Source organism: Nematostella vectensis, chromosome 14 (genome assembly GCF_932526225.1).
Source record: "Nematostella vectensis chromosome 14, jaNemVect1.1, whole genome shotgun sequence".
Classification (NCBI taxonomy): Eukaryota; Metazoa; Cnidaria; class Anthozoa; order Actiniaria; family Edwardsiidae; genus Nematostella; species Nematostella vectensis.
In genome coordinates, this window is record NC_064047.1 from 5,992,323 (window position 1) to 6,004,814 (window position 12,492).

The following is a 12,492-nucleotide window of genomic DNA, read 5'->3' on the forward strand; positions in this document are numbered from 1 at the left end:
TTCCCTCGAAAACAACAGATGTTTCTAAATTTCCCTCATGCATTAATGATGAGGGAGATTTAGTTTTCAAATTTCCCTCGTGTATTAATGATTAGGGAAATTTACAAAAAGACAAAAGAATCTTTTGTCTTCTAAATTTCCCTCTACAACAGTGCATGAGAGAAATTTTAGAAACAAGATGCTTGTCTTCTAGTTTCCACCAGGGAAACAAATAGAAGGCCAAGAGCCAAGAGAACAGAGTATTTGATCTCATGATACCTAAACAATGTTAGGTGGTGGTCTCTAGAGGAATAAAAAGAACAATGCCTGTGCAATGTCCTGATCCATTGAACCGTATTCGCTCATCCAACCTAATATTACTTGTAGTTGCGAGTTTATTTCCTCGGTGATCATGGTCTTACAAAGTTATAGCATGGCATCTCGGGTAATTTAGTGATTAAATGTCCCCTCAACCTCGGGATGACTAGTTAAAGTCAACTTCAACTTATCATCCCTCGGTTGCGGGACATTTGATTATTAAATTCCCCTCGTACCAAGCTATAACTTATAATTAGCATGATGAATATTGTCTCTCAAGATCACCAAAGTGTACATATTGAAGCTTCCATTATCATTAAATCTCAAACATTCAGTCCACCTGTTAAAATGATTGTCATATATCACACTTATTACACCTGCAAATAAGGGTATGTAATATCTTTCGTGTGTAAAATATTATAAATAATAAAACTTTTTAATAAAATAATAATAAAACTTTCTAATAAAACTTTTTTTTAAATTAAAAATAATACTAGTGTCTAAAAATGTGATTCTAAAATAGACCACCTCCCTATCCCTATAATTTTCTGAATTCTATGGGGTAAAAACACGTTTTTTTTTCACTGTAAAAATTTTCAACATCTGATTGTTGAACGTCTGAAGTTCAATGTCAGGGGTTGGAAGGGTGGGTGCATAGCTAGGATGGGGGGGACTTGTAAGGGCCGGTACATGATTAGGGTGAGGTGTGATTAGGGTAGTGCATGGTAAGGGTGGTGCATGGTTAGGGTAGGGTGTGATTAGGGTTTTGGTGTGGTTAGGGTGGTGCATGGTTAGGGTGGGGTGTGATAAGGGTGGTGCATGGTTAGGGTTTGGGTGTGATTAGGGTTGGGTGTGACTAGGGTGGTGCATGGTTAGGGTGGGGTGTGATAAGGGTGGTGAATGGTTAGGGTGGGGTGTGATTAGGGTGGTGCATGGTTAGGGAGGGGTGTGATAAGGGTGGTGCATGGTTAGGGTGGGGTGTGATTAGGGTTGTGCATGGTTAGGGTGGGGTGTGATTAGGGTTTGGGTGTGGTTAGGGTGGTGCATGGTTAGGGTGGGGTGTGATAAGTGTGGTGCATGGTTAGGGTGGGGTGTGATTAGGGTGTTGCATGGTTAGGGTGGGGTGTGATTAGGGTGGTGCATGATTAGGGTGGGGTGTGATTAGGGTGGTGCATGGTTAGGGTGGAGTGTGATTAGGGTGGTGCATGGTTAGGGTGGAGTGTGATTAGGGTGGTGCATGGTTAGGGTGGGGTGTGATAAGTGTGGTGCATGGGTAGGGTGGGGTGTGATTAGGGTGGTGCATGGTTAGGGTGGGGTGTGATTAGGGTGGTGCATGATTAGGGTAAGGTGTGATTAGGGTGGTGCATGGTTAGGGAAGGGTGTGATTAGGGTTTGGGTGTGGTTAGGGTGGTGCATGGTTAGGGTGGGGTGTGATAAGGGTGGTGCATGGTTAGGGTTTGGGTGTGATTAGGGTGGTGCATGGTTAGGTGTGACTAGGGTGGTGCATGGTTAGGGTGGGGTGTGATTAGGGTGGTGCATGTTTAGGGTGGAGTGTGATAAGGGTGGTGCATGTTTAGGGTGGAGTGTGATAAGGGTGGTGCATGGTTAGGGTGGAGTGTGATTAGGGTGGTGCATGGTTAGGGTGGGGTGTGATTAGGGTGGTGCATGGTAAGGATAGGGTGTGATTAGGGTGGTGCATGGTTAGGGTGGTGCATGGTTATGGTGGAGTGTGACAAGGGTGGTGCATTGTTATGGTGGAGTGTGATAAGGGTGGTACATGGATAGGATGGGGGTGATTAAGGTGGTACAGGGTTAGGGTGTGGGGTAGTTAGGGTAGGATGTGGTAGGGATGGGACATTAGTTTGAATAACATAAGGGAGAAATCAGTTTATAGCAGTTGGAAGTTGTTGACAAGAGTTTGAAGGGTATTGAAAATGGCAGTAAAAAGCAATAAGGTACAATAGGGTGTTTGAAAAATAACGCTTTATCTCCACAAGAATGCGACTTTATTCCAAAATTATAAAAAAAACAAAGAAGTGCACAAGCAACATAATTCTACCATGTTAATATCTAAGTCACTGAAATCTCTACACTAAAACAGTGGAACCTCTGTGTGGAGATACTAGATATAATGGTGCTTTCAACAAAACAAAATTCCCAATATAACAATGCAGTTTTGTTCCCGTGCAATATTGTTACATCAAGGTTCCACTGCAATAGAAAAAAAATGAAACTAGAAATCTAGACCTAGTTTAGATGCCATTCTTTTTATGTACCATTCCAAACACAAATGCTTGCAAATAAACAAAGTCGATTGTTTCACCTTCATGTTACATTTTGAATGGCACAAGAAAAGAACAGTGTCTAACTTAGTGCTACCATGAAGTACCTATACATGTATTTACATTCAAAGGAATGGTCATGTGACGTAATATTCTCCCTACAAGAAAACTTAAAAAACACATAGATCAAATCCATTTTGCCATACACATCTTGGATTAGGTATGTCATAGTGTAGGTACAGCATACAAAATGTGAGTCCTCTACTTTGTGGAACAATTAGGAAAAACATAAAAAAAGAAACATTTTTTTGTCTTGACACATAGCAAACTTGTGTTATCATGTGAAAATCATGAATGCTTATTCTAAACCCCTTTTTAGCCTAGGCACAAGATGAATTTTTAAGTAGTCATTCGATACTGTTTACAATACAGAGTGCATCAGTATCTTACAAGACAGACTTGGGTACAAGTGCAAATTTTCAGGTACAAAGAAACTCCAAAACAGTAAGATATCTGGAAGGGGAAACAAGGTATGTACGGACATAGCAGGCCTCAAAATATTTGGGGGGGGGGGGGGGGGGCACACTACAGAAACATTAAGAAAATATTAGGTGGGAACCTCCATGCCCCTACTAGTCATTTCCTTGTAATTTTTGAAAATATTTGGGGGCAAATGACCCCCAGTTCCCCACCCCCTGCTACGGCCCTATGTACTAAGCCAGAATTGATATATATAGCCACCTTAATGTAAAGGATTTGTCCAGTCAAAGATAGAAGTACATTAGTCTACTGTGCAAGTATACTGAACACAACACTGTGGAACCAAATGGATGAAACCTGGGTATATTAAGTTAATGTCCATACATTAGCTTTAAGGGTGAAAAAAACAAGTGTTTACTAGGTGAGGTACTACTACATGCTCTGAGATCCACCGCTTTCTCTCCACAGCTGCGAAATCAATCACGCCGGAAAGGGTTACAATCAAGAGAACTGTGATTAACATTAAATAAACTCTATTCTAATTGGTGTATGCGAATGCATTAGAGCAATTATAGTAGTCAATTAGAGCAGAAAATTAACATCAAGCATCAATGACAAGTTTCTGCTTCTCCAGGGGTATCTTGGTGTCAAGGGGCGGGGCATCCATGTCGGCGTCAAACTCATACTTGTTGTCATAGTAGTCATCAATGTTGTACTTCTTGCCCTTGGCAGCCGGCTTGCAGCAGAATGCACGGATGCAACAGAAGGTTGTCAGGAGACCGATGAAGGTGACCAGGAGGAAGATGGATAGACGGACAGCAAACGGCAGGCGGTAGAATCCACGGCAGATACTGTGCTCATACTCATCCATCTGGAATATGATCCAAAACATAATATTATATAACTGGGTGACATGCGTTACCAAGTCACCAATACTTTGTTAAAACTAGGCTGGTTTTTCATTTACTATGAAACGAAATATTGACTAGTGCCCTGTTGTGGCAAGTGTAAAGTGCATTAAGGAAGCTCAAATTGAAAAGTTTAACATTTCCGAGAGTATTGTAATTTATAATGGTTGCAGGTGAAGGAGATTAACAGATCAAATATAGCATAGATATGCATTTTCAAATTATAAAATAACTTCACAGAGCTATATATACTGAAAAACACTCCACCCCCACTCAAGTAAAAAAAAAAGTCTCTACTTTTTTAATGATACTACAGTAGAACCCCGCTAACTAGAACTTGGCTAACTTGAATTCCCCGCTAACTAGAACTTGGCTAACTTGAATTCCCCGCTAACTTGAACTAAGTTTGATTTCCCTTGGACCTAATTTTACTGCGCTAACTCAAACTGGTTTTTTTTATGCTTCCCTTCAGAGTTAGAGTTAGCGGGGTTGTACTGTATAACAAAAAAGTATCCTGTCCAAGACTGATCTCCTTTTTAAACACTGGTTCTGCCCCTGAAATATCTGATCAATAGCCCTTGTATATGCAAGATGTCCTGACCTTGCCGCCGAGGGAGGTCTTGGAAGCATGAAGTGGGTGTTTAGGGGTCCTGGCTGGCCCCAGTTTGTCCTGGTGGCGGTAGTAGTCATCCATCTGCTCCTTGGAGGCATGCAGTTTGGTTTTGGGAAGTCGACCTATAGACAGCACATAGTAATTAATACATGAGTCAATACAAAAAGCAATGATGTGGGGCCTATAGGCATCATAGTCTGACTATTTACCCAGGCATATGTAATATATTTTTATAAGATGCTCATTCATCAGACACCTTTTTTTCATGGAATGCTTTTGAGAATAGATAGGAATAACGACAAAAATTTTTAATAATTTTTTGATAATTACATAAGAAGTGTCAATGCTAACGAAATTTTTTTACGATGGGTGTGCTTCAAAATCAGCCTTCTTTTTATGAGCATGTTATTGTGAGTTTTGAGGAGGTTTGGTTGGCGAAGACGCTTTCTATCAAAAACAAAAATAATATCCAGAGGAGGTGGCCAGTTTTGAGAAGGCTTTTTACTAAGGGTTGTTTATTAGTTTTGATGGTTTAAGAAGGCGTGCATGGTAGGTACACTATGCCTAATATTGGGTTTTGTGACAACCTACTTACCTCCCTGACTGTGCACATCAATGTCATGTTCTGGCTTGTGGTTGTGGATCTTAGACTCTGCCAGGCGGATGACCGTCACCTTGCGCTCAAGTGTCATCTCCTTCTTGTCGTTGCTCAGGCGGATATCAACTTGGGTGACGTCAATGTCCCTGATGGTCTTGCCGTAGATCTCCCTGATCTGAGCCTCCACGATCAGTTTGTTCAGGGTGTTGGTTCCTGTCACAAGGTGCTGCTCCACCACCAGGACGCGGATGACGATGGGGAGCATGTGGTGCTTCAGGAGTTTCTTGTTGGGGCCAATCTCATCTGAAGGCAATTTCAAATAGTGAGATAGATAGCAAGGAGCTGTTTAATAATTTTCAACTTTGGCTACACTAAATTCTAACAATAGTTTGAGACTTGCTCTGAAATTATAATGGTATTTTATGTTACTAGGCAGATATGAGGGCGGAAACCTTAGATGAGGGGGACGGATTGGGGATTTGCCCCTACCCCTCTATGGATGCCGGAAGAAGGGAGGAGGGACTCTAATGCAATCACGCAGATTACAAAATTAGGCATTTTTTTTTTAATGACACAGTTGTATGTACTATACAAATACAAAAATGAAGAGCAAATCGCTCACCTATCTCAGCATGGAAGTGGAAGGCAGTCACCGAGCCGTGCTTGGCACGCATCCCATTTACATGGATGTTGCCTTCAATCACTGAGACCTGCAGGTTGACCTAAATAGTGCAAAATAAGAAAATGCAATTATTTTGTATGAGATTAATCAAACACAGCACAAATATAGAAAAATTTATTTTGCTCTGATGAGGGTATAATGCTCAAAACACCAGTTTAGCTAGCTAGCTCTTTCACATTGCCTAAGATTTTATTAGTCTTGCGTAATCACAATACCCCTGCTTGTTTAATTTATGCTTGGCATTTTTCAGGGGTATTTGAAGTTGTGGATCACTATTGAGAAATTGGTAATTAATTGATATCATGTTGAAATATTGTATGATGATTATATTTTTTTCTAGCAAACAGGCCGGGAGTATTGTGATTAGGTAAGACTGAATGATAGAATCAAAGGCCCAGACAACATCATTTGGAATGAGTAATTCAAGCTAGAGTTATCATCTGTTCTTGACCACCATTTTTAAACTTGGCATTTTTCATGTGTATTTGAAGCCATGAATCATGGAGAAGAAGATGGAAATTGATTAAATGATTTGTTATCTTAATTAATAGCTTTCCCAACTTGTCAAATCAATTTTTATTGATGCATATCCTGATCTCTGTATACTATTAGTTTAATAACTATCAACTGACCTCACAATTTTATGCTATTGATTAGTAATGATCGCAAATACCTTATTTTATTTATTAATATAAAAACTGATCACTGGCTCTTTAGATTGATCACGCTAGGCAATACTGTTGTATCACAACCAAAAGACAACACATTTAATATGATATCCAGGAAGATCATTCGTGTCCAGTCAGATTACTTGACTTGATGTTTCCTAGCAGGCATGGTGATCAATTTTGATTGGTTCTAAGAGTGTGCTTGCGTTTGCAGTATTTTTCCAAATCTGTCCTCTGTTGCAGACATGGTAACGATTTGCGCCTGCTAGTCAAACAAACAGGCCCTCCCATGCAGTAGAAAACACAGCATGCATTCTGGATACAACACATTTAAGTACTGAGTAATTTCTCTTTTTTGGGGGGGCTTCCTGTGTAACAAGCCGCCGCCATCTTGGAAGCGCAAAACTCATTCTACATGCGTGCTCGATTTGGACATTGAGAGTCTGTGTGTAATTAGATTTGGGCTCCCTCTGGCAGTCAGTGATACAAAAGCGGCCATGATTTTTCGCACATGCCCTTGTTTATGATTATATTGAAAGCTCCTTCTTCAATCTATACAGCAAATATGATGCTGAAAACAAAGAATTATTGGTAAGAATGTAAAAAAAATTGTTTTTGCTTTTTATGGCTTTTGAAGTTTGTCAATTGATGATGAAACAATTAAACAAAGCGGATAATTTGATGAAGTGGATAATTAAACTACATTAGTTGGTCGCCTGCTAGGACAAATGACCCAAATACCATTGCCTGATGACTGTAAACAGGTAAAGGCTTTGTTTAAATATACAACTAAGCAAAATAACCAAGGGCAGACAAACTAAGGAAATTCCTAGAATGGCAGGTTAACACTGAGCTTTTTTATAGATCTTTGTGTTATTTGATGAGATGAGTGGATATAGGGAAATGCAAAATCACTTTGATTAATCTCTTTTCTCTGCCCTGCCTCACATATCAGGAATAAATTCGATACCTATGGCTTGCAGTATTTCATATTTTGAGTTTATTTTTCCAAGGTAATGTCCAGATCAGAACTACTATGCTTGCAAATCATTGTACCAGAAATCAGATAAAATCGATTGCTACATGATTAATAACCAAGGCAAAAACAGCTATGTAGGCACAGGTTCCCCAAGCTAATGTTGTATTTTACATAATTCATTCACAGTTACTGTAAATGTGTGTTACAATAAAAACAAATTGGGACGAAAAATATAATAAAACACCTTCAAACTTTTCTTAACTGTTTGTGGAGTTGTTATTTACATCCCTGTAAAGTTTTAATCCATTTGGGGCAATGCTCAATATTTAAATATAATAAAACTAATAGCTATTTATTTTTGTTCCTTTACAAACTTATAAAACAAATAAATACAGAGAAACCATGAAACAAATGGTTAGTGCTCAGCCAAGATAGTGGCTGCAAAAAAGGCAGTCTTTTGTATAATTGCCTATGGGAAATGTGTCAACTGCCCCAGAACAATCTATAAGAATGTAGATTTACCTTTGCTTAAAGGTGGAACAAGTGTTAATTCACACAAACAAAAAACTTCCTGGGTTCCTAGGGGTGTTTGGAAATGAAATTGAATATACCAGCCAATCTTTTAGCTCGAGCACTTCACTTCTCTGTGAGGACTTCTAGTTTTAATAAATAAATTCCTTATTTGTATTTTTCATTTTCTGGACTGAAAAATAACGTTTCACATGATATCGAAATATATTAAAAATCATTTTATACTTAATCATTGAGCAGACAAAATACGCAAAGGATAAATAAGTATGATGTAACAACAAAACTAATTACATATGCTGTCATGCATATCGAGCGAAAGCGAAGTATTCAAATTTTTTATGATCTTAGTCAACAACTTGCCCTCATAAATATACGGCTAAATGTATAATATAAGCCAGTATACATAGCGAGGGATGCTTAAATAGATTCTAAAGGTGTTTAAGCTTCGAAATAAAAGCAATCGAACCGATGAATCGCCCCGACTTTGAATGTTTCTACAAAGTGTTTCTGATAAAGTGCTGTGGGGTGGAAAGTTGTTTTCAAACCGCAAAATATCATGTGAAAGTGCGTTTGGGCGATATATTTAAGTCAGCTATAGATGGGCCCCTTACAGATTAGTCTAAGGGTAATAAAATACAATCGAAAAGGGAAACGCTCGAAACACACCTTCAAAATCTCGGCATCAGCGAAGTTTCCTTTTGCATCGAGATCGATCTTTTCAGTCTCCACATCAATTCCCACTGTTCTCTCGTCGTTTTGCACCCTTTCTGAAGTTTTAATATGAACTGCCTCCTTTTCTGCTCCCTTATTCTGTCCAAGGATGGCAGGAGTGAGGATCAAAACGCACAAAATGCGAAATATCAAGTTCATTTTGGGAGAAACTTTCTCGAAATCGAAAATAAACTTTGACGATGAGCGAATCTGATTATGCAGATTTATGTAAATCATTACAAGTTCCCGGATGAGGGGCGCGCGGGGGGTAAGTACAAGATGGAAAGGGACATTTGTATAGCAAAGAGGGACGGGTGGGTGGTGAGAAAGTATTAAGGACAAATCCAAACACGATAAAAATATTTATGTATATAAAGATACACCCAGCAAAAAAATAAAGACAAACAAAGCAACAGGCAACTAATTCACCAAAAAGTTGTATAAGAAAATCACAATAAAAATATTTCCACCTACCCCCCCCACACACACACACGACCATTACTATTCTTATGTCCTTCCCAGAGGTCATTATTATGCAATCATTCTAAGATGGCGGCTTCGTTTGGAAGAGTTCTTCGACAATCTCTTGTCCTTTCACAGCAAAGACTAGCAAGTAGAGCTTCTGCTTCGATACTTGCTAGAAGATACGTTAGCAATGGAAAGGAACAGACCAAAGCTAAACACGAAACGTAAGCAGACGAAAATGATGTTGTTGTCTGAACTTTATTGTTGTACCGGAACTGCTTGTGCCAAGGCCAAGGGGAACAGTGTAGTCAACTTTTCGATTTTTTTGTTTTTTTTTCTCTGTACTTTATTCATGTTTTTATAGCTTTTACCGCACTGATTCAAGTTAAAATTGTCTAGTTAACATATTGCATCAGTCTTTTGCTGGTATGATAATCATTATCAAGGGAGCAATTAAGTAATTCATTAATGCCCCGTTTGCAAACGCGTTTCATGTGCAAATACACAATTTGTTGACGAGCTAAAAACTTTGGAATAACTTGTCACACGATTTGGTTCCAATGTATTAATGCCACATTCTTTAGAAATTAACCATGTGTATTCTAACTGTGCATACTTTTACCATGTGTATTCTAACCAAATCCACCCAAACAGTGTAATCTGGGTCTTGCTTGTTTTGAGAGCGAGATTTAGACGGGATTTAATACCAAAATTTAAGCGTGTATGATCTCCAAACTGGATTAACAAACCATCTTATCATGTCAGGACTTGAAATTGAAGCTAAAAGATACACATGGATATACACTCTTCTGAACACATTTTTGTCTATGAATCATATTTTTTAGTTGCTATACTCTTCAAAGATTCGTTCCATATCGTCAATACATTTTAAGCAGAAGAGGATACATGAATATCAATATAATCTATAGTGGCTGACAAAACAAAGCCTTCATTGATACAGTTGATGTTTTTGTAGACTAATAGTATTTTAGTCAATTCCTGTATCTCACAATACTTGTGCTGTTACTCATTCCAGGTGTGCATTATCCATGTAATAAATAATGTCCAACTACGTATCTATTCCTTGCTTCCTGTAGTTCCTTAAAATGTCTTAAAAGATCTAAATGTGTTGGTTATTCAGCTGCATCAACCATATTCACTGTATGGCCAGAATACACCAAAAACTGGAATTCAACTCTGCCAAACATTTGTTCAGTCTGCCCTGAAGAAGTCTTATTAAAGACGAAAAGTTGGCAGTGTCAAATTCCAGTTCACAAACACGACTATTGACCACACGACTATTTTTGTATTTATTCACTGTATGACCAGGATATATCCACTATGGTGTTGTGGTATCTGATCTATCTATATTTATCTGTGATGGTTGTTATTTTCTAGTGTTTCTATCACTTTTGTTGACCGTGACGGGGACAGACAGACAGTCAAGGCCAAGGTTGGTGACTCACTCTTAGATGTAGCCAAGGACAATGATGTGGACCTTGAAGGTACTGTGTGAACGTGGAAGAACCAGGGGGTCGGCTGCAAGCCCTCCCTCATCCTTCCCCTCCCTAGCACGCCCCTGATATGTTAACATAAGGAACCTCTATGCAAAAATTCAAGCTTACCAAATTTAACCAGACCTTATTTTGAGAAAAATGCATTTTTTTTGCTCTGTCTTGAAGGAATAGAAAAATACTATCCTTTGTTCCATATTTGCCTGCACACCCTCCCTCAGCATATCCTGGTCGTGTGCCTGTAATAGTTATGTTGGAATACCAGGCTGCCCAAAATGTATCTTATTGTTATAAATCAATGATTCTCATGTCAAGCCATTGCTGGGAACAGACCAAGGGTTGGTCTGGTGCTACCTCACAGGGAGTCAGTTCTTATCTATCTGCTGAGGGTGGTAGCTAGAACTGAACTACAGCTTTGTACATACTTCTACAAAGTATTGTACACTTAACAATTATACTATGAGTTTGCGTTTTCTATAAGTCAATAGATGGTCAATGAGGCGCATCTATGGCTCAATAAATAGTGAGTACGGAGCCTAATTAAAATAGGCAGGGCCGTAGCAGGCCTCAAAATATTGGGGGGGTTGGGGGCACTATATAGAAACATTAAGAAAATATTGGGGGGGGGGGGGCACAGCCAAACCCCAACTGGGGAGGACATGTGTCCCTAGTGCCCCACCCCCTGCTACGGCCCTGATGGGTGTATGTATAATAACATGACGATTTTCACAAATAGGAGCATGTGAAGGCACTCTGTCCTGCTCCACATGTCATCTGATCTTTGATGCTAAAGAGATGGAGAAACTAAACCTTGATGAACCTACAGACGAGGAGTTAGACATGCTTGATCTTGCCTATGGGCTGACAGACACGTGAGTTATTCAGTCAATAATGTGTTGATAATGCATTAGAACTGAATTAGAAAAAAAATGAGTTCTATGAAAATAAGTTCTTCCTGACAGATACTTTCTGACTGATTCGTAAGCACTGAACTAGTTTCTTTAACCCCTAAAGCCCAGAAGGTGCATTTGTTACCCCCAAAAGCCATGTGATTTCTTAGTGCCTATTAATAGTCGCCATTAATATTCCCACTAATTCCAGGTCTCGTCTTGGATGCCAAATCACTGTCAGCAAATCATTTGAGGGGATCACATTATCTATTCCGCAAGCACGTGATGCAAGAGATTTATGATTAACTCAATTTGGTATGACAGTATGATATGCTACCGTGGCCACCTTGGCAGTTTTGTAAGTTAGCAAGATATCTGCTACTGTATCTGAAACATCTAGTTGTAAAGCTTGTGTCAATCAAATCTGCAATTCTCTGCCTGCTATTGGCTGATATTCTTTAAATGTTGTCTTGTTGGCAACGGTATCATTCATCAATGTGTCTAGTTCACGTTTCATGGCCTGGAACCAGAAACAAGCCTCTTTAGATAGCCATTTTTATTTTTATTTTTTTGTGAAGTTTCATACTACGCTTTCAATCAACATTCAAATAAAGACCTTCAATTTTATAACGCTTTGATTATAAAAAAGAGGTTCAATGCTGAGCAGTGGGGACCCAAAACACCCTGATACAAACAGTGGCAAGGCTTGTCATATTTTAAAATATTTGTGTTGTGCTAAAGTTATTGCAAACATTAATAATTCAATTACACCCAGGAAACAGCTACACTAAGCCTACCTGTAGGCTTTGATAGTTTTTCCGGCCCGAAAACTCAGAGTTCACATATTGCCTTTTTTTCATATAACTCAAGGCCG

General features: G+C 39.0%; 2 protein-coding genes across 2 annotated transcripts; one reads left to right on the top strand and one right to left on the bottom strand.

Moving 5' to 3' along the window:
- Positions 1 to 2,286: 2,286 nt before the first annotated feature.
- Positions 2,287 to 8,971, bottom strand: LOC5513907. Its single transcript, XM_001634041.3, has 5 exons — positions 8,705 to 8,971; positions 5,801 to 5,900; positions 5,176 to 5,481; positions 4,569 to 4,702; positions 2,287 to 3,930 (listed from the first exon to the last, which is right to left on the bottom strand). The coding sequence occupies exons 1-5, from the start codon at positions 8,906 to 8,908 to the stop codon at positions 3,661 to 3,663; spliced, it is 1,014 nt and encodes a 337-aa protein (XP_001634091.2). The 5' UTR covers positions 8,909 to 8,971; the 3' UTR covers positions 2,287 to 3,660.
- A 295-nt stretch (positions 8,972 to 9,266) lies between these two features.
- LOC5513877 (2Fe-2S ferredoxin) lies at positions 9,267 to 12,245 on the top strand. The gene is made up of 4 exons (XM_001634077.3): positions 9,267 to 9,438; positions 10,613 to 10,719; positions 11,465 to 11,600; positions 11,830 to 12,245. Exons 1-4 carry the CDS (start codon positions 9,299 to 9,301, stop codon positions 11,918 to 11,920), a joined length of 474 nt encoding a protein of 157 aa, XP_001634127.3. The 5' UTR covers positions 9,267 to 9,298; the 3' UTR covers positions 11,921 to 12,245.
- Positions 12,246 to 12,492: the final 247 nt, after the last annotated feature.